The sequence below is a fragment of the Peromyscus eremicus genome, chromosome 15 (genome assembly GCF_949786415.1).
Source record: "Peromyscus eremicus chromosome 15, PerEre_H2_v1, whole genome shotgun sequence".
Classification (NCBI taxonomy): domain Eukaryota; kingdom Metazoa; phylum Chordata; class Mammalia; order Rodentia; family Cricetidae; genus Peromyscus; species Peromyscus eremicus.
Window position 1 is genome coordinate 85,582,705 of NC_081431.1, and position 27,955 is coordinate 85,610,659.

The following is a 27,955-nucleotide window of genomic DNA, read 5'->3' on the forward strand; positions in this document are numbered from 1 at the left end:
GGTCCTCACTCTCTCAGAGAGGGCAGCAGAAGCTGGGTTCCTATATAACTACAGTCTTTGGATGTTTCAGTTACACATAGCTCTTGAACGTACAGGACACAGAGCCAATGTTTTTGTCAAGTGCATGTGTATATGTGCACACATGCGTGCAAACGTGCCGGTGTATAATGCTTGGTAAACTAGTTATTAGCTGATAGTGCATATAGAACACAGTGAGCCAGTTACCCATGGTGAAGGTGGGAGGGGAAAAAACCAATCCTCTGCCTCAGCCCTCTTCCTCCCTTGGCCATTCCAGCAAACCCCTCAAGTCCTACAGGGCACAGCCTAATTCCTGCGTTCTCAGTCAGCAGAGTTTGGGAGTGCAAAAGATGGTGGATTGGTTGTTTCTTTAGACAAACAGAGACTACCTCGTCACAGCAAACGTAGGCAGGAGCAACAGTAGGCATGGCAAACCTGGGGCAGGGTATTTCAGCCAGCAGGGGCCTGAGGAGCCCAGGTGCTGTGCTCACCTCCTGGAGTGCCCTCATCTCGCCATCTCACGAATTACACGAATTAGAAGGCTTCCTGGATCCGGTTCTGTAAACCAGACCAGCAGATTGCTGTTTATTTCTTTATTCAGTGCTGGGGGTTTAACCCAGAGTCTCACGCGTGCTCAGCGTCTGCTCTTGTCTAGCTTTCTTTCTTTTCTTTTTGTTTTTTCAAGATGGGATTTCTCTGTGTAGCCCTGGCTGCCCTGGAACTTGTTCCTTAGCCCAGGCTGGCCGGGATCTCAGAGACCCGTCTGCCTCTGCCTCCTGAGTGCTGGGATTATAGGTGTGCGCAACCATGCCCAGCTTTGTTGTTTAGTTTTGATCAGCACATTTATTGTCATGGTTTCGGTTTTGATTGACACCTTGTCTTCTCCGTTTAAGGAAGATACCTGTCTTCTAAGTGCACTCCTACCTCTGACAGTGTGTGTCTGCCCTGTGGCCCAGACGAGTACTTGGACAGCTGGAATGAAGAAGATAAATGTTTGCTGCATAAAGTCTGTGATGCAGGTGGGCCACACACTGACACACATCACAGGGGTGTGCAGATGCACCTGGGTCTGTCACCCTGACACACGTCACAGGGGTGTGCAGATGCACCATCCAGCTTTTGTTCCTTACATTCGTCCCATAGAAGCGTGTTAAATAAGCCTGCTGCACTTCCTTTGAACGCGGTAGGGAAAGGTTCTGCTCATAGTTTTATGTCTCCAGTACCTCAGGTTAAAATTTTTCATCTTTCTGTTCCAGAATATGCGTTGCACTTTAATTGTGAACACATCTTACCATTGACAAAATGTTGCCACAGCGTTCAGTGTGTCTGTGTCAATTAATCCTGTACTTGTCCCATTTTAAAGATAGAGAAATTGAGACTGAGACTGACTTCCCCAGGATTAACAGATGAGAAGCAGGACTCAAACTGATCTTTTGACTTATAAACTTTCCCCTAAACAGTAAATGTTTTATTGTTGCAGTCTATTGCTTCACCAGGCTGCCATAATTTTGGGGAGGGGAGCAGGATAATAATACATATGTGTTTTGAGACAGGATCTCACTCTGTAGTTTGGGTTGGCCTGGAACTCACTACTGAAATTACAGAAATCTATCTCCATGCGCAGCTCCATTTTTAAAAATACAGCTTATGTTTAGGAATCAAGACATAAATATGTCTCATGGAATCCCTAAGAGATTCTTTTCTCTCTCTTTTCTATTTCCATGTTCCTCTGGTGGAGCTTCTGGTGTGGATTTAGTGATCGCATCCCCTGGATGTCATTTATATAGTCTTTCCTTGGTATTTCTTGTATTGCACATTAAATTGTGAAGGCTGATAGAATCCTGGTTTATTTTGGCTAGGGTATCATCCATAGTATAGTGCAGATAAATAAGATTGGGAATTTTATTTTTATAATATTTGCTGTGATAAGTATGGGTTGGATATTTTTTTTCCCCAGTTCTGGGGATCAACTCCAAGGCCTACACATTCCGGCCAGATGATCTACCATTGAGCAACATCCCCAAACTCTTGCTTTTTAGAAATAGAGGCTTCCTATGTAGCCTGGCCTCCATCTTCCTGCCTCTGCCCCTCCGCCCCTCCGTGCCCCTGCCCATCTGCCCCCTCCACCCCGCCCCCTCGCCCCTCCCCCCATCCGCCCCTCCGCCCCTCTCAAGCATTTGCATCAACATGGTGAATTCATGAATGCAGTTGTGTCTGAGGTGCTGCAGTTTGTTGCAGACACTGTAGGTAGTCAGATTATCACACCACTCTGAGATGAGACCAGGCCGTTCTTACACACACACACACACACACACACACACACACACTGCACCCAACAAGATCAGAAGAGGACAACAGATCCCTCTGATGAGGGTAGTGAGAACTGAACTTGGGTCCTCTGTAAAAGCAGCAAGTGTTCTTAACCTGTGAGCCATCTCTCTGTCCCCTGGTGGGACACTGTATTTAGTGCTGGTGCTGAGGGGCACCATTATCGGTGACTTAATCCTCACAGGATATGCCCAATCGAGCACAGCTGGGAAATAAGCATTTCTGAACACTATTGTTCTTCTAATGTGTTTGAGACAGCTGGCAGATCTTAGGCTGGAGAAAGTACTGTGGAAACTCCACTGGGCACAAGCATCTGATCAAGTCTTTTTATTTCCTTTGATGACCTTGACTCATTGCTGTCTGTTGGAAATAAGGATTCATTCTGTCTACTGCCAAAATTAAAGCTGAACACTGAACACATCAGATTGTTCTAAAATTGTTGCCACCCCCATTCACTTACACTTGCACAGGATCCTGTAGTATTTTGCAGAAAAGTGGTGTGTGCTCCTGTGTGCTTACATGTACTACATACACGTTTCTGCACAACTGCCTTTTGTGCTGCAAGGGTTTTGGCAGTGGGCACAAGGGCAAATGGGGCTCATGCTTGGGTCAAAAAACATAAAAATAGGAATGTCCCTTCTTAATTGGCTATAACTTGAGACAATGAAGCAAGAAACTGGTTTGATTTTTCCCTGTCTCTCTTCCCCTTGGAAGTTAAGGTACAAGAGCCATGTAGAAGATCCAGATGAGATGGGGCCTTTCAGCATTCACAGGGTGGTTTTCCCCCATTTTTGTTTGTTACCTTTTAAAGATTCCTTTTATTTTTAATTATGTGTATGTGGATAGGGGGTGGTATGTACATGTGTGCAGGTGCCCAAGGAGGCCCCCCCCCAAAAAAAGACCAATTCCCCTGGAGCTAGAGTTAGAGGCAGGAATGAGCTGCAGGATGTGGGTACCTGGAATAGAACTCATGCTCTGCAAGGAAACTATGGGCTCTTAACCAGTAAGCCACCTGGGCCATGTAAACAATGTTATGACTTCATGTCACCTGCGTGTGCACACCTGTACGACTGAGTTTCCTTGTTCACAGCAGCTGTATTCTGAGGTCACCGCAACCATTGGGTTTGTGAGTCTGGAATCACTCACTGCTCCTAAGCGAATCCCGGCCTAGACTCCTGTGAGCCCCCGCTCAGCGGCCTTCATCACATCCGCGTACCCCCTTGTCCTGTGTGTTTCACTGTTCGCTGCATAGGCGTTGCTGACCCAGCACACTACTCAAACTTACACAGACTTTATACCACACGTTTTCTGGGCAGGGCACATCACTGCCTTCTTGTATGTAGAACACAAGACAGCACTACACGTGGGGCCATTTAAAATAAGGACATCGCCAAATAAGAGCACAAAAATGAGAAAAGTGCATTGGACAGACTGCAGCAAGAACAGGCATTTAGGCTGGGAACCCAGCTCCATGGGAGAATGCTTGACTGGAAGGCACGAGTTGTCATTTCAATCCCCAGTACTATACTGGAAGGTGGGGAGGCAGAGAGAAGAAGGAAGGAAATCACTCTGTATGAAAGCTGAGACCCGAACGCAGAGGCCCCTGTGTAGAATGACTCCTACCCATGTCCAGGAATGACTGCAAATACACTTCCAGTGTCGATAGAAATTGTAGTGAACAAGGAAATTCATGTGACTCTGCGCAACAAGAATGATTGTGCCTGCTAGACACTCAGTTTACTATATAATTAAGTTCCCATATTCAAGAAAAATGAGAGAAGCTGGGAAATTAGAGTAAGAAGGCAAGCTCTTTCCATCTATTGGGAAGAGATGTGTGTGTGTGTGTGTGTGTGTGTGTGTGTGTGTGTGTGTGTGTGTGTCTGTGTGTGTGTGTCTGTGTGTCTGTGTGTGTGTCTGTGTGTGTGTGTCTGTGTGTCTGTGTATGTGACACTGACCCGGAGCAGGACAGACAGACTGCTGCCTGCTTCTGTGCTTCCTCCTCTTGTCTGAGCACCCCAGAGCCCTTCAGGACCTCAGAATGAACTCACATCCCCAGAAACTCCTCTAGGTCTTTCTAAACTTTGCTTAACAGTTTGTGTGACGTCTGAATTTGCAATAAACAAACAAATAAATGAACAGCATCAAGCAGCTGCGAACAGCTGTGCAATCCCACAAATAATTAAACCTACTAACACAAAACTCTAGCGAGCCCACACAGCTCCTGATATTAGGGGGAAATCGGTCTGTTGGACGGTTCCCTACCAACAAGGAAGTACAGGAAGGAACTCTGGAGTTCCTCAAACCCAGTGAGTCACCCTATTGGCGGCCAGACGCAGCTGGCTGCCCTGCGGGCAGTTTGGAGCTGGGTGGGGACCGTGCACTGGGTGGACAGTGAGTCTGTGCCTCCTGCCCCTGGCTGGCCGCTGATGCTGATCGTCTCTTGTCTCCCGCAGGCAAGGCCCTGGTGGCGGTGGACCCTGGCAACCGCACGGCCCCACGGCGCTGCGCATGCACGGCCGGCTACCACTGGAACACAGACTGCGAGTGCTGCCGCCGCAACATGGAGTGTGCGCCAGGCTTCGAAGCCCAGCATCCTTGTACGGCACTGATGCGCACGTGTGCGTGTGTGTGTGTGTGTGTGTGTGTGTGTGTGTGTGTGTGTGTGTGCACTCTCTTACAGAGCCCTGCCATTAACCCCTGCCCTTTGTCATGACTGTGTCAAGGGTGCTCCAGGGAGCCTAGCTGGCTCTGAGGAACCTCAGAGTGGACTAAAAACCAGTTTAGCCCAGCTTCAACAGCACATGGACAGCCATCCCAAATTCCCTTACCCCTCCTCTTTGTGGCAATGGGCCTCAGTCTCTGAAACCCGAGGGTCCCCACTAAGTAACAAACAGTATAATGCTAAGGCACTAAAAAGCTTGCAGCCTCTTAGAAGGGGGCACGCACCTCTGGACACGTTGTAAATTGATAGCTACAGATATTCATTTCAAATTTAAAGAGTTCCTAAAGACTTAGTTAGCTCTTGAGGAATGATAGCTGCAATAACACTTTGAAAGCGGGAAATGGAGGGCTGGGGAGATGTCTCCATCCTATAAAGTGCGTGGTGCTTCATAAGCTTGAAAACCTAAGTGCGATACCAAGAACCCACATTTAAAAGCTAATCCTAGCTCCAACAAGAGGGGGAGCCAGGACACGTGGATCCCCAGAGCAGGCTGGCCAGCTAACCCAGGCAAAGCTTCAGGCTCCTGAGAGACTTGGACTAACACAAAACCCCTGAAGACAGACACCAGAGTTCTTCTGACCTCCACCACAGTCACTGGACTGTGAAAGCGGTTCTGTCCCCACCACTACTTAACCCGGCTGTTGGAACGTTCACCGGCTTGCTTCTCTTTGCTAGTGTTCATCCACACAGCATTACCTCCTTCTCTTCGTTTGGAAAGCCGTTCCCAACCACCACTTCATAACCTTTCATATAAGAGTAAGGACTAATTTGAAATACGTTAAAACAACAACAACAAAGAGCTTAAATTGACTTGGGTTCGCAGGGTGAAATGAGGTTTTTTTTTTTTTTCCGGTCTGACCTGTCACCATGCTCGTTACTGTATAATTGACCACAAGAACGTATGTTTTTTAAACTCTTAGAGTTAGGAAAGTTCACAGCTCTTGAATTTAGAGTAGGATTGTCCCCGATGTTCATATTTGGGCTGACTATATCACCAGTGTTACAAGTTAGCACACAGAGTTCACTCTAGTTCACTTTCTGAGCTGTTAATGTAGCTGCTGAGGAACACTTACCCCCACCCCAGCACCTTCTGAGCGACATCCTCGCTCACAAAGTGATGTGAAGTTGGGGCTATTTTTAATGTTCTGTCATCTGAGAACTCCCCATTGTGTCCTTCAGCTTTGTTGAAAGCAAAGAAGCAGAAATGCTCTCGACTTGTGAAAGTGCTTCTGAGAGCCCTTCACGCTCCCAGCCTCTCGGAAGTGTCTCAAAGCAGGTTTCCAGGGTGCAACACACGGTTGCTTTTGCTTGCCAGTCGTTCACTTGAAGACATGACTTTACAGCCAGCATACGTGGACAGGGCTGGGAAAACTAGAATGTTGTTCATTTGAATCCACGTGGAAGAAGGTATCTGACCGATGCGGTGGGCCTCTGCGTCAGCACGCTGACTCACCTGCACATGCGCTCTCAGAAAAGTCAACTCTCTACCATGGTCAGCTCCCACCAAATTCTGCTCCCAGATTAGACAGGGCCCGGTTTAGCCACCAATTTACCACCTTTGTAAACTAGGGCGCTGCCTTTATGATTTCTGGAAGATGTTAATAAAAAGGAGGGCGTGACTGTTCCTAGGCATGGTGGAGGAGGTTTATTGTAGATATGAGGGAGCGTATAGTCAGAGGCAGAGACATCTGTCTGGGAGAGCACAGTGAACATGACCCTGAGCCATGCCATGTGAGGAGAAGGGGGAGAGGAGAGCGGAGACCTAGAGGTGACAGGGGTAAAAGGGTAAAAAGGGGCCGATGTAGCCAAAATGACTGAAAAATATAGGGAAGAGCCTCTGGGGGAAGGGCAGCCCAGCCTCTGGGCTGGAGAGTTCAGAGTAGGGGGTGAGGCGTGCTAGCCAGGAGGACCAAGTAACAGATAAGGGACAGAAGGATGCTGGGAGAAACTGCTGGCGGCCAGCATTAGCTCTGATCTGTTAACAGGCACCTGTTAGATTTTGTCCCGGGTTTGAGACCTAACAGTTCTCTCTGCCTTGAACCCTTGGAAATGATACATTTTTGACAGGAGGTGGATATGAGGTAAACGGATTCATTCTTAAGGCTGGGGATGTCTTAGTCAGTTCGTACAACACTCACTTAGCATGCACAGAGCCCTGGATTTGGTCCCCAGTGCCGAATAAAACCTAGTGTGGCAGATAGAAGTGTAAGTTCTTGTGTTAGTGTGAGAAGCCTGGTTATGGAAGGGAGAAGGAAAAGAAGCCTTCAGGATACTGCTAGTGGGTCAGAGTTAACAAGAATCACGTAAAAGTCAGGTGTGTGGAAAGTGATGTCCCTGAACCCTTCTCAGAATCTTCTAGATTGCATTACTCTGTTATTTTTAATTTTTTAGCTTTATTTAGTGTGTGTGTGTGTGTGTGTGTGTGTGTGTGTGTGTGTGTACATGCCACAGCCCATTTGTGGAGGTCAGACAACTTGTGGGAGTTGGTTTTCTCCCTTCATCATGTGGGTTCCAGGAACTAAACTCAGGTCATCAGACCTGGGGTCAAGCACCTTTATCTCACGCTTTGTTCATCTTAAAAAAACAAAACAAAACTCTGTGTGTGTGTGTGTGTGTGTGTGTGTGTGTGTGTGTGTGTGTATGTGTGTGTATGTGTGTGTGTGTGTGTGTGTGTGTGTGTGTGTATGCTAGTGCCAGAGGAGGCCAGAGATCTTGAATGGATCCGTGGAGCTGGGCATTACAGGCAGCTGTAAGCTGACTGATGTGGGTGCTGGGAAACAAACTCTAGCCCCTGTGTTCATCTTTTAAAATGTTGTTTCAATTAATGTTAGTTAATCAATGATCCTGGCACTGTTAGAATTGTTTCCTAGCTAGTCACACTGCCTGATTACTGTGGCAATGTATCTTATTTATTGCCAAATTACAGAAATCAAACATATACTTCCTATCAGGCATGTACCAAGAAATTTAATTTCTTATTTTAGGTCTGTATTCATGAAAATAAAATGTTGAAGTTCTACTAATTTCAACAGTCATTTGCAGGCTTGACACCAGCCAATGGACTGATGTTGGTTTCACACTGTAGTCAGTATTGTTCGTTTGTGCCTACCAAATCGCCACGTGCTAAATTAGCATCTCTTATGTTGCTAATTTAGCTTAGGAGAAATCTAAGAGCTGAATCAAACTAACTAGCCAAGATCAGCTTCTGCTCTGAGTACTGTGGATGAAGGCAAGATCCTATTATATTGTCATTTGCATTTATGTTTTCTTAGGACACAGTCCAATCCATTTGCTTCACATATTGTCTATAGCTACTTCTGTGCTATGAGCAATCACAGCAGAGGCCCTAGGCATAAAAGGCATAAGGTAGTTATGTCAGGCATGGTAGAAAAACTCGACACCAATCATTGGTTTAGGAGGGAGAGACTTACGAAGTTCCTCTGAGGGGGGAAAAGTGTAGTTACCATGCCTTAGCCTGGTGAAATGAAGCTGATCATTTCACTGTGCAGTGTACCATCATGTATTTAATAAGTCAGCAGCTGACAGGCATTTCAGCTATTCTGGCTTTTGAAATAATAACTTCTGTAGTGAATAGTGTCGTATAACCCATATCTTGAGACCAGAAATGTTTCAAGTATTAATCCCGCACACCTCCCACCCCCTGCCGATTTTGGAGTAATGAGATATCTTGGCTTTGGAAGGACACATTTCCCTCAAAGACAGAGATGGGACCTGCAGATGAAAGCTGATGCAGCCATGAAGGCTGGAAATAGCAAGACAGCAAAATTTAGTCACACAACACTGACGGAGAAATGTGTTGAAGCCCAAGACAGTGGTTCTGAACAGTAAAAGATCAGGCCGAGTTGGACTTAGCTGGACATCAGATGTAATCTCACTGGCCTGATGTGAAGCCAGTTTCTGAACATAATTCTGTAAGCACTTCCTCCACCCGAGCCTGGAGGAGCTGAAGGCAGGAGATACAGATGGCCAGGCAGACACAGGGAAGATGGGTATAATGCTTCAGGGACACCGTCCTGGCCGATCTCTAAGTGTCGCCTTGCTTTTATCTGTTGGCTTTTTTTTTTTTTTTTTTTTTTTTTTGTATGTGTGTGTGACAGTGCAGCTCAACATGGACACGGTGTGCACACCCTGCCTCCTCGGCTTCTTCTCAGATGTCTTTTCATCCACGGACAAATGCAGACCCTGGACCAAGTAAGTGACCATTGCAGAAGCCCAAGGACCTGTTCATGTTTAGACCTGTCAGCCTCAGCAGCTCTGGGTGGAAGGCGGGTTTAGACTGGTCAGTCTCAGCAGCTCCGGGAGGAAGGCGGGGTCACCCTCAGCAGCTCCAGGTGGAAGGCGGGTTTGGACGGGTCACCCTCAGCAGCTCCGGGCAGAAGGCGGGGTCACCTTCAGCAGCTCCAGGTGGAAGGCGGGTTTAGACTGGTCAGCCTCAGCAGCTCCAGGTGGAAGGCGGGTTTAGACTGGTCAGCCTCAGCAGCTCGGGGCGGAAGGTGGGTTGAGTGTATCAGGTTAGCCTCCTCTTGGAAAGTCTGTCCATGGCGTAGTAGGGAGTGAGTCTGGCAAGCTCGCAGTTGGACCCGGCGTATGTCAGAGCTTTGTGCCACTTCTTAGATTCAGAAATATATGACCTTCAGCTCCAGCTTCTTTTTTCTTTACCTGACTTTATTTAGTTAAAAGTTGTTTATGACTTCTTTGTCTGGGGCAGAGGTGGGCTGCTGCAGGTGGGTTGTAAGGCCTCCAGATATGCTAGGCAGATCCTCTGTGACTGAGCTATGTCCCCAGCTTGAGTTAAGCCATGTATCGCCTGTCACTCACCACTCTTACTTCCCATCATCACCGGCTTGCTCATCTGGAAGTGTGTGCATATAGGTGGCCCCTGTCTGTGTAAGTGTGTGTACACTGTAAATGCTTTGGATTTTCTTGTACAATCCTGAAGCTCTTTACAAGCCAAATAACAGAAGTCCATCTGCGCCTTTGATTTTATCCCATCCATGATCATCCTGTTTCATCGATATTTTAATTTCTAGTTTATTTATTATTTTTGCTGCTGAGGAGGAACCCAGGGCTTTGCACATACAAAGTTACCTGATGATTTTTTCCTACACTGAAATGGGAATCTCTGTGGCTTCTTACAGCCGCCGGGTACCTCACTGGGGAAACGTACCACCACCTCCTCACTAAGTTCCTACTGACGGCCATGTGAACAGTTCTGAGTTTTCTGCCGAGATAAGCTTTGTAGAGACAGTGTGGTATACGGACTGAGCATCCCTTACCCAAATGCTTGGGAAATGTTTCAGATTTATTTCAGGTTCTGGCATACTTTTAGATGTGTACTGAGAACTTTGGGGGAAGGATGCCAGGTCTAAACACAGCATTGTTTTGTCTCTCATGTATACCTTATACACAGAACCCGAAGACAATTACACACTCTAAATTATTTTTATGAGTGAAACAAAGTTTCATGATGTCTGATTTCCTAATTGAGATTTCATGTCAGTGTTCTAAAACTTCCCCATTTTGACTGTTGGATTTTGGTTAGGGACGCTTGACTAACGTATAGTATAGCACCTCCCATGAGTTACATGGAACAAGCTCCTAGGCTTCTCTTTGCATCCTGCTGTCTAATACTAGTGATAAGTGCAATGAGTCTTCAGTTCCAAATATATTCTTTATTTTTAAAAAGCTCACATTACCCATCCCACAAGCTGCATCTGCTTCTCCTGTTCCCATCACTCACTGTTTTCAGACAGGGTCTCATTATGCCTCCTAGTACCCGACTGTCAGGATCACAGTGTATACCACCACATGTGGCTCAGTAGGTTCTTACTAAACACTGTTTCCCAAGGCGTTTTATTCAGGTTTTGTGTTGAGAAGATGGTATTTTTCGTCTTCAGAATTGCGCTCATCAAAACTCTGTCCGCACTTGAAGTCCTTCTTCACTCTTGCCTGCTGTGTTCTCAGTAGCTCTTGGAGTGTTCCCCAAGCGATCCATCCACCTCTGAGGGCTTCTGCTCCCCATGGCAAGGTGGGGGGTTCAAGCATCCAGACAGATATGGCTTCCCTTCCTGAAGGAGCTGCCAGTCTAGTTCAGTATGACATTTCCTTCGTTTGGTTTTTAAAATCAAAAGTATTTATCCACAGCCATTGCCTGCTTTTTCCTCACAGCTGTACCCTCCTTGGAAGGATAGAAGCACACCCAGGGACGAAGAAATCTGATGTGGTCTGCAACTCTTCTCTGACATTGAGAAAACCACCCCAGGGTACGGCGGCGAGCATACCTGTGGGGTGGCACATGGCCCTGGGGTGGTCTCTGCAGAATGACAAGTTGCTGTGGGAGGCACATGACCCCAGGGTGGTCTCTCTAGAATGACAAGCTGCTGTGGGAGGTACATGACTCCAGGGTGGTCTCTCCAGAATGACAAGCTGCTGTGGGAGGCACATGGCCCCAGGGTGGTCTCTCCAGAATGACAAGCTGTAGTCACAGGGATTCATTTGTGCTTTTCAATTAATTCTGTCCACGATTGTCTTGGTATTATTTTTTTTTCATTAGCATTTTATTTGCTTAAAAGATTTATTCTCTTTTTATTTTATGTGTATGGATATGTTGACTACATCTATGTGCACCACCTGTGTGCATTGCTCAAGGAGGCCACAAGAGGGCATAAGATCCTCTGCTACTGGAGTTGCAGACAGTTGTGAGCTGCCATGTGGAGATTTTGATCAAGCCAAATAAAGCCACTTGTTAGATCTGGCTGTGATTATCTGTGAGCATTTGTAGATCAAGCTAATCTAAATATGGTTTTGAAAGCTTGACAGAAAGCCACTGGCTAGCAGAGGCTTCGATCTGGCTGCTTTAGGTGGGTGGCCCTGTGGTGGACTGCACCTCAGAAACAAGCAGCCTGGGGAAAGACCTTTCTAACATGCAGAGAACCAGGTCACAGAACAACAGTAAGGCTGTGAACAAGAAGAGCAGGTGGTGAACGACAGACTCAGAGAGATGAACCAGGATGACCCAGCCTGGTGGATGGCATTCAACTTATTCTCAAGCAGAGATAGGACATTGGGCCTGGGCTGGCCTCACCTGGAGGGAAGGCCCCTGAGCAGGGTGGGTTAAGCTTTGAAGAGTGTCCTCTAACAGCTGGGACCTCTCTGCACTTCCGGATTGAGAGCTCTCCACTTCTGGGTACCTAGACACCCACATCCTTGATTCTTGGGATGGATTTACAGGACTTTATCATCTCTTGGTAAAATGAAATGATCTTCATACTGTGTTTTCTCCCCACAGAAGTCCAGATTTACTTGCCCAGTCTCATCATTCTGCTCCTCTTCATCTCTGTGGTGCTAGTCGCCGCCGTCGTCTTTGGCGTTTACTACCGGAAGGGAGGGAAAGCGTTGACAGGTATTGTGTCCACGGTGGCATCTGAAGGGTGGCCTGGGAGAATACGAGTACTTTCCATGAAGGCATCATAGGAGACGAGAATATTGTCCCTGACTGTCATGGAATCTGCTTTTTAAATCTCTCACTTGTGAGACTAGGGTGGTAGCTCAGTGATTAAGAGCATTGGTGGCTCTTCCTGAGGACCTGGGTTCAGTTCCCAGCCCCCACCACATGGCAGCTCACAACTGTCTTAACTCCAGTTCCAGGGAACCCGACACCCTCACACAGACACATATGCAGGCAAAACACCAATGCACATAAAAATAAATAAATAAAATAACATTTTTGATTATTATGTGTATCCATGATGTATGCGTGGGTGTATGAGCCACAGTGGACATGTAGACGTCAGAGAGAAACTTTGTGGAATTTGACCTTTAAGTGAGTTTTGGGGGTCAAACTTGGGTTCATCAAGTAAAGTATATCTGCACCCTAAGACAAGCACCGTGGTGTCTGAGTCTTTGTTCTCATCTAGCAACAATAACGACCAGAACCAAAGGACGACATTGTGTCTGTCTGTGAATGGGTAAACAACATTCGGTCTTTCTGAAATTGCTCCTGTGTCACTGCTGGGAGCCCACACTGTATCTCTGTGCATCACTGACACACCGGGGCTTATCGCCACCCCTGTAGTGTCCCCTGTGGACGCACCCATCCAGTACAGACAAATGCTCAGATAAATGCCTAGATGGGGGAGTTTTGATTGGAGTACTGTTTTGAAATGTGAATCTAAAACTATGAAAATAGATGACTTTGAATTTTTGGAATTTAGGGTTTTTTTTAAAAATAGAGAAACCAATGTTACTTCATTTCTTGGGGATATCTGCAAAAAGGTAGATAGTGTTTTAAACATCACATCATGTTTGACTTTTATATGACACTGCTAAAAGAAGTGTGTTTTTTAGTGAAGAGATGCCAGACTTCCTTAGTTTTTTTTTTTCAAATATATCATAATCATCTTTAAAACTTTTGCTTATTGTGTGTTCATGATGTATGTAGGGTGCATGTGCCATGACACACGTGTGGAAGCCAAAGGACAATTTTGTGGAGTTGGTTCTCTCTTTTCACCTTTAAGTGTGTTTTGGGGTCAAACTGAGGTTCAACAAGCAAAATACACCTTGTTGAGCCACACACTTGCAGTCTTGGTGCTCAGAGGGCAGAGGCAGGAGAGGTTCAAGGCCAGTCTGGGCAACATAGGGAGATCCTGTGTTTAAAACCAAAAGTCCAGGGGCTGGGGCTATAGCCCAGTGGTAAAGTGCTTGCCTAGCATAAGAAAAGCCTTGGGTGTGATCCTCAGCCCTGGATGATGGGGGTAGGGAGAAGAAAGATAGGAGGAGAAAGACAATGTAAGTTTTGGGGGGGGGCAGAGGGAGTAGGAGCAGAAGAGAAGGGGAGAGAGAAGTTCAAGTCCACAGAAGCCAAGGGTTTGTAATCCAGAGGTTCAGACAATGAATCAGTGGAGGAAGCTTGAAGAAAATGGAGAATCCACACTTTGTCAAAGTATATAGTAGGAATTATTCACAGGGTGTCCTGTGAAGTGTGCTTCCTCACTTCCCACCTGTGATCCCAGCACTTGAGGCTACAGAGATTAGAAGGGCATCCCTTGAGCAAGATGGCTAGCTAGATTATCTGTTCTAGTGAGCCTTGGGTTTAAGTGAGATATCCTGCCTCAATGTATAAGGTGGAGAGTGACTCATGAAGATGCCTGGTGTCAAACACACACACACACACACACACACACACACACACACACACACACACACACCACACGAACAGGCACACCATGAACAGGCACACACCTATGGACATGCATATGCACATGCATGCACAGCACACATATATGCAAGCCTACATACATACATGCACATCACATTCAAGCAAAAACAAAACCCCAAGAATCTGCAGCTCCTGACTTCCATGTTCATAGTAAAGAAAACGTTGGATTTTCATGAGTTATGGAATAAAACTTTATCTTTGCATATTATTGTCACAGATACACCTTCTTCATCCCCCTCTTGGTAATTTTGCTTCTCAAGTGCACAATAACATTTCGAAGGGAATGAGAATGCCTGTAGTCTAACAGCATCATGGCAGACCCAGCTGTATCCATAGGTATTCAATGGAGTATTCACGGGTCCTAGTTTGGCTTCTGTTGCTATGATAAACACCATGACCAAAAGTAACATAGAAAGAAGAGGCATTTGTTTGCTTGTCTTTACACCTTACACTTTACAGTCCAGAAATCCGGGCAGGAGCTCAAGCCAGGAACCTGGAGGCAGAACTGAAGCAGAGGCCATGGAGGAGTGCTGCTTATTGGCTTGTTTCCCATGGCTTGCTTAGCTACCTTTCTTTTTAACGTCTTTTAAATTTTATTTTATGTGCATGGGTGTTTGGTCTACGTGTAAGTCTGTGTACCACATGCATGCCTGCTACCCTCAGAAGCCAGAAGAAGGCATTGGATCCTGTGGGGCTAGAGTTATAGATGATTGTGAGCCTACATGTAGGTGATGGGAATTGAACCCAGGTCATCTGGAAGAGCAGACAGTGTTCTTAACTGCAGAGCAATCTTTCCATCTCCTCAGCTACCTGTCTTAGACAGCCCAGGCCCTCCTGCCCAGGGATGGCATTGCTCACAATAGACTAGGCCCTCCCTCCCACATCAATCAGCAATCAAGGCCAGTCTGATGGAGACAGTTCCTCCAGTTGAAGGCCCCTCTTCCTAGGTGCTTAGGTTTGTGTCAAGTTGGCAAAAACTAACAGGGTTTTTCTCTCTAGAGATCAGCAAGTTCTGCTTTTGTTCAAAAGTAAGATGCCTTCAGAGCATTTAAATCAGTTAATTTATTAATTGTGTGGTTGACTCCCACTCCTGTGCTGGAGATCAAACCCAGGTCTTTGCTTTTGTTAAGCAAGTACTGTACCGCTGAGCCATATACTATTCCTGTTGCACCCCGCACTGAGAGGGACCCCAGAGCTTTGTGCATGCCAGACAAGCTTTCTGCCTCGGACCCTCACCCCAGCCCTGAGTGAATTATAATCAAATACTTTGGCTCAGGAATGTTAATACCTTACCGTAACACTTAGAGTGGGTATGTTTATGTAGAATTATCTAAAATGGGAGAAAGTCAAATACACAGAAGAAGAGAATGAAACAGTGATGAGCAGGGGCAGGAGGAAGGAAACGGGGAGAGGTAGGTCAAAGGCTACAGTAGCAGATGTATAGGATAAACACACCCAGAGAAGAAAATTGTACTGATGAGAAGGTTTGCTAATAGAGTTGATTTTAGCTCTTCTTGCCACATACAAATCACCATGTGACGTGATGGATAAGTTAATCTGTTTTGTTGTAGTGACCACTGTGCCATCTGTATTTACCTTATAACACCATGCCGTATAAGTTAAATATCTAAAATTAAAATTTATATCAAAGTAAGTAGAAATCATAACATGAAGTTCTTATCTTTCTTTTTTTTTTTCCAGCTAATTTGTGGAACTGGGCCAATGACGCTTGCAGCAGCCTAAGTGGAAATAAGGTGAACGTGTTTACTGCCTCCTCTAAGTCCTGCTGTGGCCTCCAGAGCTGTAACTGACTGACTGTGGAGCACACTGCCTGCCAGGCAGTGAAACCTCCTCCAGAACCGATCCCTGTTGAATAAGTCAGCGCCCTTTGTCTTCATCACGCCCCATTCCCACCCCTTCCCTGACCCCAGGCTGGACACTGAATGGTCTTTATTCCAATTCTGTTGTCTCTGTGCACGTATTTTTAGAACTGACCTTGATCACCTAGGCAGATTCCTAGGAGGAAGCATCGATGACTTGCTTTTACTCTGTAGTTATTTAATTAATCTTCTCCTTTGTCATAATTTCAAAAATTATTGTAAAATATTAAGACTATTACAGTGAAAGGCCTGATGCCTGATGCCCAAATCCATCAGTAGCTTACACTTTATCACAGGGATCTATTCTGTATGTGAATCAAGTGTGTCTGGAATTATTTTAGAGTGAATGGAGATGCTGTATTCCTCTGTTCCTAAATATCTAAATGTACATTCCTTAAGAATAAATAGTCTTTGTCAAACAGTAAATTTACCAAAATGAAAAAATAACAAAACCAAAACAGACTGGAGCGATGGCTCAGTGCTTTAGAGCATGTCCTTCTCTTCCAGAGGGCCTAAGTTCAGTTCTCAGCACTCACGCTAGGCAGCTCACAACCACAGTGGTTACAGCCCACAACTGTAGCTCAAAGGGATTCCATGCCCTTTTCCGGCCAGTTAGGATAACTAGACTCAGATTTAATAAATCTTTTTAAAAAGAAGAAAGCAATGAATGCTCATGTTCCACTCACTCTCTCCTCTAAAGTAAGTAAATGAATAAATGAATGAATGAATGAATATATACATTCATTCAAATGTGGCACTGAGCGTGTAGCTCAGTTGAAAAAGTGAAGTGCTAGCCTAGCAGGCACAAAACCCTGAGATGACGGCCAGCAGAGAATAAACTTGTCTATAATCCAGGCACCGGGGAGGTAGAGGCAGGAGGATCAGAAGTTCAGAGTCATCCTATACTCCCCAATAAGGCCAGCCTCAGTTACATAAGACCCTGTCTCAAAAGTCCAAAACTAAACAACCAAAACTGAACAGTGACTCAACTATTTTCCAATCCACATTTGATATTAAAATGCTACTTATTCTAGTTTGTCCTTTACATCTGTTTTAAGTATAAAATATATCAACTGCAGACCTTAGACTGGTTTCTATAGTTCAGCTCCAACTCCACAGGATCCGCTCTCACCTCTGTAAAGATAGGGTGTGTGGGAGGTCTTGGCGGGTTGGGCCGAGGTGCCCTGGTGGATGAGGGAGGGCGGGAGAGGGAAACACACCATGCAGAGTGGTGGGTGGGTGGTGTGGCACGGTGGGAAGTCACTCACACCCCAGGCACGGCATCCACGTGGAAGTTTATTATAATAGAGAGGGAGAAAGTGTGAGGAAGGGAAAGAGGGAGAGAAGAAGAAAGAGAAGGAGGAAAAGCAGAGGTGTGCACACCTCATGGTGAGAAAGGGAGGAAGGAGGAGAGGAAGGCGAAGGGAGGGGTCTTTCCTCAAAGGAGGATTTACATCAGGACGCAGGCAGGTCCCCAGTGGGAGGGCCAGAATGCCAACAATCTCTCCCTTTCCTGCTTGGATCTTCCCTTCCCAGCATTACACCTGAGTCCTCTCACCCTGATAAGCTTGCTTGTTCGCCCAATTGTAGAACACGCAGAACTAAAGCACACTACAAACCGAGCCACTGACTGGAATCCAGCACCTGGGCATGTTGTCATTGTTTTGTCACAGACAGATGTGTTCAGGTGTTACTTGGATTATCTCTTCACTTGTCTAGTGTGCAGATACTATTCATCTCAGTCGAGATCCAGTCATTTCTGTTTGTGTCCTTTCTAGACTTCTCTCATACTCTGTAATTTTAAACAGCATAAATAAAGCCATAGAGTATGGGCCACCTGTACTTGTCAAGGTGGAAACTGTTCATATCAACACTTTTCAGCAGTGGTCAGGCAACCATGTTGTAATAACTCTGGATATTCTGAATTCACACCCCCAGGAGTCCTCAGGTGACTGTTGTGTTGGTGCCCACTCAGCAACCTCCAGTCAACGAGAAGTGTGCGAAGGCGGCTTGCTAATGTCTCTGGAGGAGAAGATGCTTCCAGAAAACATGTGCTGTCTGGAAGATGGTACTGGGGTCCGTGGGCCTGTGTGTGCAGCCGGCGGGTCCTGTGCAGAGGGTGGAGATGCCAGGATGTTCACACTGGTCAGCGAAGTTGAGACCCAGGGGGACCTCTCAAGGAAGATTCCCACAGAGGATGAGTACACAGACCGGCCCTCACAGCTGCCTGATGGTTCCCTGTTCCTGATCCAGCCTGGAAGCAGATCCACACCCCCTTTCCAGGAGCCTCTGGAAGTGGGGGAGAATGACAGTTTAAGCCAGTGTTTCACAGGGACTGAGAGCACGGTTGATTCAGAAGGCTGCAGCTTCACGGAGCCTCCATGCAGGACTGATTGTACTCCTTCGTCCTCTGAAAAGTACTTGAGAAAAGAAATAGAGGGTGACGGTTGCCTGCCCTGGGTGGCCAGCTCCAGCTCAACAGATGGCTACACAGGCTGTGGGAACACGCCTGGGGAGGACCATGAGCCCCTAATGGGTTCTCTGAAATGTGGACCATTGCCCCAGTGTGCCTACAGCATGGGCCTTCCCGGCGAAGCAGCCGCCAGTATGGCAGAGGCAGGAGAGCAGCCCCAGGACAGGGCTGATGTAAAGATTCCAAGCTCGGAGAGGGGAGCCTCAGGGTCTGGGAATTCCCCCAGTGACCAGCCACCTGCGTCTGGTAAGTAACCTTCCTGGGCTCCTGCTTTTGAGCAGAAGGGCCCATCTTGGGTAAAGGTTTCAGAGGTGTGTTTCACAATTTTCCGGAGAACAGAAAACCAACAGGAGAGACACAGCCCGACTCCTTTCGGAATTGATACAGGGTCTCTCGTAGCCCAGGCTGGCCCCAAACTCACTATACATGGCTAGGATGACTTTGAACTCCTTCTCCTTCTGTTCCATCTCTCAAATACTGGACTTACAAGTATAAGATGTCACACCTGGTTTACTGGGGCTTCATATGTGTTGGCCGAGCATTCTACCAACTGAGCAAATGTCCAGCCCTCTGCTAAGTGTCTTTACAGGGGCTTTAGGTTCTCTCTGTGCTGACTGTTGTCATGACATCATCCCCCAGGGAGGCTGCTGCCGCCTTAGGCAGGCCTGAGCCCTCCGCCTTCAGGCTTCTCAAGGTTGGGGTTGTGGTTAGCACTCCAACCGCAGGACCAAACCCTGAAAGACAAAGTCAACAGTCATTTTAGGAGTGACTGAATCATGGTGTTCCCTCGTATTTGGGGAGGGCTGGGTAAAAGAAACCCAGGCTTCTAAATCTCAGGACAAACAACTGTTTAGTTGCTCCTTAATTATTAAGTAGCAAGTTGATGATACAGTAAAAGTGTCTTTTGTTACTTTATAAGAAAAGCCCCTTTTATAACCACCACATTTAATATATTTATAAAATCCAGATGATAATTTACAATTTAGCATCATTATTGAGATTTATTGCTGCAACATTGCTGAACACAAACAGCCCACCAATGATAATATTATGACTTTTTTCTTGCCTGAGGGTAGAACACCATCTGTTAAAAAACTATGTAGTATAGAGGACTTAGCAACTGACAGGGTGTCCTCTGGGTATTATTAGCCTGGTCAGAGGCAGGGAGTTCACTGAGATTCTTTTAGAAACTGTAAACATTCTCCAGAAGAAAAAAATGAATAGATGGGTAAGTACCACTTCAGAAGCTTCTCAGAATCCGCCCCCCTCTCAGAAGGAGAGGAAGGAAGGAAGGAAGGAAGGAAGGAAGGAAGGAAGGAAGGAAGGAAGGAAGGAAGGAAGGAAGGAAGGGAGAATGGACTCAGGAAACCAAGCCCATGTGGGGTACCCTCACCAGAGGTGCCTTCCTTTCCTGGCTCTTGGTTGGGCCTGCAAGTGGTGCCAGCATCTGCATTTTACAACCTGGAGGGGTCAGATAGAACCCTAAAGCACAGACTGTTTGGGCCACTAGGTAATATAGGTTCCTGGCTTGATTGGTAGAACAGTGTGCCTTCCTGCCTCTGAGGTGGTGGTCTGCTGTAAACACACTGTTTGAATCTCAGCTGTCAGATTGAAGGAGAGGAGACGTTCTGAGAGAACTGATCTGGTTTTCCTCTTCAAGACTCTTCTAGAGCGTTAAAGAAAATGTGTGCATGGTGTGGGGCATGGAGGGAGAAAGAATTTGGAAGCCCAAAGCCAAACTTTGTCCTCCTATCAGAGCAAAAACAATAGTCATGTGTATCTGTGATATACCCCTTGAGTATTGAACAGCTAGGCGTAGAGGAAAAGACTATCACGTGTCATCAACAGACAGTGCTAATTTGCAAAAAGTTGACGCTGCTGTTTCCATGTCTGATGCTTAGCCATGCAGAACACCAGCAGAGCCAGCCAGCTCATCACCACTAGCAGGCCAAATTAATTCTCGCCTGAGGAGATGCAGCAGCCAGATTGATTTTTAAGGCCATCCCATGCTCTCCATAATTACTTCTACACAAACAGTCCTTATGGTCAAAGTAATATATTCTTAGCTTTTTCAAACTGTCATAGTTCGTACTCTAAAATGTGTGTGAAAGTGGGTGATGATGCTTGGGGACCTGCGCCCACCCTCCTACAAGGCATCATGCTCTCAGTACTTAAAGGAGGTAGCCTCTTCTCCTGGGACTTTAGATCTTATGCCAGGGTATTATTCTGTTTACTTAACCTGATAGCCAAATCAAGTGGTTTCTGAGGAAATGATTGTAGCTGGGGACTTCTGGAGGAAAGAGTACCATGCCATCTTTTTTAAAAAAAAACAAAACTAATTTTATTTAGTGTGTGTGTGTGTGTGTGCAAGTGTGTGCACATGCACCATGACTCTTGTGTAGAAGTCAGTTTTTGGCAATCTGTTCTCTCCTTCCACTGTGTGAGTCTCGGGGATCAACCTCTGGCTGGCAGCAAGTGACTCTTCCTGCTGAGCCAATCTCCAGCATATGCTGCCAGCCTTTCACAAAACAGGAATAGCTGTTCCAAGAGTTCCACAAATAGAGACAACCTGAAAAAATACTCCTCGTGGTTAAGTCTACTCTAGTGATGCTCTGCCTCTTAACAAGCAGTAAGAATTAGTAACAGAGACCAGTAAAAGGGAAGCATGCTTTACACTGTGTCTTAAACAACCAGGCCTTAATTCTTAAGTGATGCTTAATTCTGGGCTCATGATGGTTCCCTTAGTTACAATCCCATTAGTAACAATCTTAATTTCTAGTTCATTGCTGCGAAGAGACACTGTGACCAAGGCAATTTATAAAAGGAAGCATTTGATTGGGGGCTTGCTACAGTTCCAGAGTTTCCGTAATCATGGCGGGAAGCATGGCGGGAAGCAGGCAGATACTGGAGCAGCAGCTGAGAGCCAATCTATAGGCAGGAGGCAGAGGCTGGGCCTGGCACAGGCTTTTGGAACCTAAAAGCCCACCCCTAGTGACATTTCTCCTTGGACAAAGCCACACCTTCGCTGACAAGGTGGCATCTCCAATTCTTACTAAACAATCCACCAAATGTGAACCAAACATTCAAATATGTGAGCTTCTGGGGCCATTATTATTCAAACCACCACATTACACTTCCTGGTCCCCATAGACTTGTATCCCTATCATAATGCAAAGTGTGTTAGGTCAAACTTCAAAGTACCTGAGGTCTTTCACAGTCTTATACCTGTTTAAAGGTCCAAAGTCTCACTGGGTGGTGTTGGCACATGCCTTTAATACCAGCACTTGGGAGGCAGAGTCAGGCAGATCTTTATAAGTTTGAGGCCAGCCTGGTCTGCTAGGGCTACACAGAAAAACCGTGTCTCAGAAAAAAAAAAAAAAAAAAAAAAAGGCCTAAGTTTCTTCTGAGACTCAAGATGATGTCTTAATTGTAACTCCCCCCCTCTAAGAGGAAAAAAAAAGAAGTCATATTGAGGACATACTGGACCAAAGCAAGACTGAAACCCAACAGGGCAAACTCCAGATCTTGGAGCTCCATGTCTGATGTCAGAGTTTGACAGCTCTGGTTCCCCCACTCTTTCCAGCTTTGTTGACTGCAATACCCCTTTTTCTGGGGCTGGTTCAACACCCTCTGTGCAGCTCTCCTCGCAGATATCCCATGGATCTCCAATGAAATCCAGAGTTCACCTTCACAGCTTCACACAGTGGCCTCTTTGGTCCCTAGTCAGGGACTCCCCTACCACGTGGCCTATGTAACCATGGAGGAAGATTCCACGACCCCTTTACACCTACACTCTCAATTCCAGAACTGTGTGGCTGCAATGGCCAAGTTTAGCTGCTTACTGGAGCTGGAAACTCCCTTATCCTTAAGTTATATTTGCACAGGATTTTCTTTGTTGTAGCTCTCTTTAGGAACAAATAACTCCTTAGGCCTGTTCTTTTCACAAGCTTAGCTGGGTGGGGTCTTGCCCTGAGGGCACCACTCTATTTATTCCACTAAGCATCTGGCCTTTCTTTTAGACTTCTCATTTCCTTGAGTACAAGACTGGGATCCAGCGTTACGTTACATTTCCTGGTTCTCTTTTTCTTTTCAAACTGTATGTTTTGTATTTCTTTTTGCCTTGCTTGCTCTTTTTCATTATAGATTTGCATAAGAGTGACCGTTAATAACCACAGGACACAGTCAATACTAGGCTGTCTCGAAAGCTCCACTGCTAATGACATTAACCTAAAGCTCTTCCATTTTGTCTCCAACAGACTTTTAGGACAAGGGCATAAAGCATCCACATTCCTTGCCGCAATTCAGCAAGAATAGTCTGTACCCTAGCCACTAATATTGTTACCATCTGAAACCTCTGCAGTTGGGCCTCCATATTTGCTCTCAACACTAGTGTCTTCCAAGTTCCTACTAGGAAAGCCCATTAACCCCAGTTACAGCATTCAATCAAATTTCTAGTCCAAAGTTCCCAGTGTTACTAACCCTCCAAATAGCCTGGTCAGGCCCATCATGGTAATACCTCAGTCCCTGGTACCAGCTTCCCTCTTAGTCACTGTTCTAGTGCTGTGATGAGACACCATGACCAAGGCAACTCATGCAAGGAAGCATTTAATTGGGGATTTGCTTATGGTTTCAGAGAGTTAGTCCATAATCAGCATGGTGGCAAGTAGGCACGATGTAGAGCAGAAACTGAGAGCTTGCATCCTGATCTACAAGCAGGAGGCAGAAATATAGCAAGAGAGAGGCTGGGCCTGGCTTGGGCTTTTGAAACCTCAAAGCCCACTCCCAGTAACACACCTCCTTCAAGAAAACCACACCTCCTAATCCTTTCTAAATAGTTACACTAACTGGGAATCAAGCATTTAAACATATAAGCCTATGGGGGCCATCTTGTCCAGACACCACACCCTCCTACAGGGAGTTAGGAGAATTTTCACTGTCCTGCTAGTGAGTTGATATTCTAGAGAAAAGATAACAGCTGCTTGTGTTTACTGTGTCTTCTGCTGACCTGTCACTTGGCTTCAGCTTCCAAAATCATCCATTTCATTTAACCATTTCTGAGCTGGAGCGGGTTGCTTGTTTACAGGACACCAACACTTCTTGATAGACTTCAGCTCCATGTTCTTTCCTACCAAACTTTTATGGAGTGTCTGGAGCTTTGAAAATAAGAATGGACTGATGATAAGGAATGTAAGAAGAACCTATCATTTCAGAAGTGAAGTCCTTCTGCAGCCTGGCTGCTGAATCTGTGGCCTGTTTGTCATGATGCTGGCTTTTCTCACCAAGCCTAGATAACTATCACAGCCTGTATCAGCAACCCGTCAGCAATGCATTAGTTATCTTTCATGTTACTATGCAAATACCTGACAGAAGCAGCTCAGAGGGGGGAAGGTTTATGTCTCATGGCTCAGTCTGGCATGTTGGGGAAGGTGTGGCGGGGTGGATCAGTTTGCGTCACATGACCACAGCTTGATGGTCCTCTCCTTTGCCGTTCTGTTCCATCTGCCCCCCCCCACCCCCCACTACTGTGAGTTGGTGCTACCCACATTTAGGACCTTTCACTCTCAGTTAATCCACTCTGGAGGTGCTTCCACCAACACATCCAGATGTGATCTGGAGTCCTAGGCAATTCTAAACCCAGTCAAGGTGACAGTGAGGGTTAACCTTGCCAGCAGCCACAAGCAGTCATTAGGAATTCTCATTAGTTTCTCAGCCTTCTGCTTTTGAGTATCTCCAAAGGTGGCTTGGTCTCTGTAAATCCATGAACATCTATTTTTATGCTCATTTGTTTAGACACAATAAACACATGAACAGGAAATTATCATTTCCATGTTTACCAATGGATTCTCAGCCACCCATGTCTATGGTCTGCTCTTGGAAACGAGGGGAGAAGGGGACTGAAGAACTGGCCCTGACCATCCTGGACACTTCTACCTGCACCAGGTAGTAGAACCAGAAAGAGCAGAGCAAAGTCAAGCTGCTGTAACCATTAGTCCAGACCCTCCCTAGCAGAGTCCTGGGTGCCCAGGGCACTGGAGGAGGAAGACACCTGCCGGCCTTTCTCATCTTCATCCCCATCCCTGAGCCACTTTAGGAAAGACATTTCCATCCTGAAAGGGTGGGGAAAGGTTTTCCTGTCCAAATTTTGCTCCTTTTCCCTCCCTGCAGTGGCAAGGACAGCTCTCTGTTTCTCATGTCGCTCACTGTCAACACATGTCAGCCACCAACTTGAGTTCCCCTTTGATCTAAGTATCATAAAGTAGATAATAAGGAGTTATTGGGCCCTGAAGCTTCAAGTTAAAATTGGCATTTTATAATTTACTTGCCAGTAATATCTGGCATTCATTAATATTAAAAGTCAACACATTATTTCAAAATATATATGTGAAAAAATTGGTCTTGTCAGATGTCTCAGTGTTTAAAACACATCAGCACAAGTGTGAGGACCAGAGTTCAGATTCCCAGACCCACATAAACACCAGGTTCATGTGGAAGTCTGCATGTAATTCCAGGCCCAGAAAGCAAAGACAGAGGATCCCCAAAGCAAGCAAGACTAGCCATATAAGCAAGTGCTGGGTTTGACTGAGAGTCTCTGCCTCCATGTGCGAGGTGGAAGAGTGATATTCTCAATCACCCTTCTCAGAGACTCAGCATCAACCTCGGGCCTCCACGTACCCTGCACACATGCACACCCACCCATACCCGTATATATGTGCTTACATACATGCAAATACATGCATATACACATACATACTACACACACATATGAAAGTGGAAAAAAGAAAAATGTGATCATATTTTTCTTTAGTGCTATCTTCTGTTCTGAGCCAACAGGCCACGTTTGGGAAGGGTTTGCTCCATAAGACCTCTAAATAATTCTTAGCATGATTCAGAATGGAACTATTATACATTACTTCCTTCCCGTGTATCACATGCTCCATTTCTCCCAAATGCTTGAACCGGAACTTGCAATGCCATAAAAAGGAAAGCCGCATGAGGAGCACATGGGTGAAATAGAAAATGTTTGAGGTTATTCGTGTATATTTTTAGTTCTCGTCATGGAGAAATCTCCATGACAATTTGGTAGTCTTATCTGGCATGCCTCTTGTGATTTAATATTCATATGATATGCATCTTAAACAACATAATATGCTTCTGAGAAGAAAGGAGTGCATTCCCTTGCTTAAGCATGCAAATTCTGCCAGGAAGTGTTTTCTCAGAACCAACCTATTCTTTCTGCCCGAGAAAGGCATTTTCTAAAAGGAAATATAGAAAGAGCCTTCTGTGTAAAGCGTAGATTTAGTACAGTGTAAACATCTTTCTGACTAGAATGAAGCTGATCATTTGTTCATTATTCCCATTGTTTTGGTGCCATTTTTAACACTGTCGTGATATCTGAATGTTTATCTAGCTAAGTCCCATTAAATTAGTGTTAAGTCAACTAACCCATTTTAAATGTAAAAAAACTTCTCCACGTCATTCAGGCTTTAAAGTCCTAATTTTGAGTAGCCTTCAAATACTGTTTACCAGCTCCATCGCATTCAGACAGCATTTGAGACCACCTAAAGCTTACAGTCCCATCAGTGACACACACTCATTACTAGGGGCTAAGGAGACGGCTCAGTGTCAAGTGGATCCCAGCACTCACTTAAAAAGCCATATGTGGCAGTGTATAACTGTAATCCTAACGCTGGTACATGGAGACAGGTGGACCCTAGGAGCTCCCTGTCCAGCCAGTCCAACCAGTGAGCTCCAGGTTCAGTGAGAAACACCGTCTCATAAAATCAAGTGGAGTGTGAAGGCACTTGACTCTGGCCTCCATATGTGCACCCACCCACATATTATCTGTGCATACATTCAGTGCACACATGGAGAGCTTTTCATTACCATGTACTAAGAACTTTGCATGTATTATCTTAATTACTTCCAGAAGTCCTGTGGAGTAAGTTCTTCATCCAGGATCATGAAGCTAGTAAGCAGTGCAACCATAATCCAACGGTGAAGCTTATGCCTTAAAGCACCAAGCTATCACCTCTGAAATCGGTGCCCGTGGCATGGATTTTATTGGATTACTCTGCCTTGGAAAGGGCTTGCTGCTCCATAGAGTACGAGGAAATACAAGTCTGGGTGAATTGGCTACTCTGGCTCCGTGAGGTGCAGTGACCAGGCCAAGCCAGGTCCAGAAGTTTCCATAGGCAGGAATAGGATGTGCAGTAAGTGACGGCTAGCAGACCTGGGACAGTTTTCTCCTTCCAGTTGTCTCTGGAAGCTTCTGTTTTCCCTGACGTTGATTCTTTCTCTCACATGCTTCCCACCACCTTTCATTATAAATACAATCAGCCTAAAGTGGATGTGAGAAGGAAGCCCTGCAGGAGAAAGGCAGGCAAGGGGAAGGACAGGCCTCACTTTGCTTGTACTCCTGGAGGATTCATGAGTCTTCTGTAAAAGCACCAGGCCTCTGAAGAAACACAGGCTTTAGGGGCTAGGGAGGTGGTTCACTTGGCAAAGCACTTGTCATACAGGGATGAGGACCTGAGTCCAGATCCCCAACACACACGTAAAATCAGGGTGCAGCAGCACACGTCGGTAACCCTGGCAACGGCCAGCAGGGGAGAGAAACAATGTGAAAAGTAAGGCAATCGGAACCCAGCATCAACCTGTCCTTTATGTGCACACACACATGCATAGTCATGTATAGACACCCGTGCACAATCACAACACAAACACACACCACGCGCCACACACCACACCTGCTCCCACCAGTGAAAGGCCGTGCTTACTAGAACCCATGCATGTTCCCAGGACTGCGAGTGTGAGCTGATCTCATTGTACTTTAGGGCCTAACTGTTATATTTGCTTTCAAAAAATAGTAAGTTTGATAGGCAAGGGGATTATTGCTATAAAAACTATTGAAAGCTTTGGTACTATTCAAAGAATGAGTTGCTAAAAATACCTTGCCATTGGATTTGAAGTAGATGAGAGGGCTGGGCAAGATTGGGGGAGCAAACTCTAGGTGTCTGCACTCAGGTCTTCAGAAATAATCTTTCATTCTCACACTGCTTTAAAGAAACTAAGCCAAACACTGTATCAAAACATTGAAGATCTGATTGACACACTGTGTAGACCCATTCCCAGAGGTGCAGACTCAATTCTCCATCACCAGAAAGTTCCTGCGAGTTCTCCAGCAAGTGGCAAGAGGCTTAAACATCAGGAAAACGTATCTTAGGTCTGTGTTTTAAGAGCAATGGGGCTGGAGACATAGCTCAGATGGCAGAGTGTTTGCCTGGCTTGCACAAAGC

The 27,955-nt window shown here is 45.9% G+C and overlaps 1 protein-coding gene across 1 annotated transcript in view; it reads left to right on the forward strand.

Moving 5' to 3' along the window:
* Tnfrsf11a (TNF receptor superfamily member 11a) overlaps positions 1-27,955 on the forward strand; it is a 52,167-nt gene that overhangs the window by 20,542 nt on the left and 3,670 nt on the right. The window contains exons 3-9 of the mRNA XM_059280207.1: positions 912-1,037; positions 4,800-4,943; positions 9,187-9,280; positions 11,258-11,352; positions 12,378-12,491; positions 16,008-16,060; positions 18,125-18,905. Coding sequence (XP_059136190.1) covers positions 912-1,037; positions 4,800-4,943; positions 9,187-9,280; positions 11,258-11,352; positions 12,378-12,491; positions 16,008-16,060; positions 18,125-18,905 — 1,407 coding nt within the window. The remainder of the gene's footprint in view (positions 1-911; positions 1,038-4,799; positions 4,944-9,186; positions 9,281-11,257; positions 11,353-12,377; positions 12,492-16,007; positions 16,061-18,124; positions 18,906-27,955) is intronic.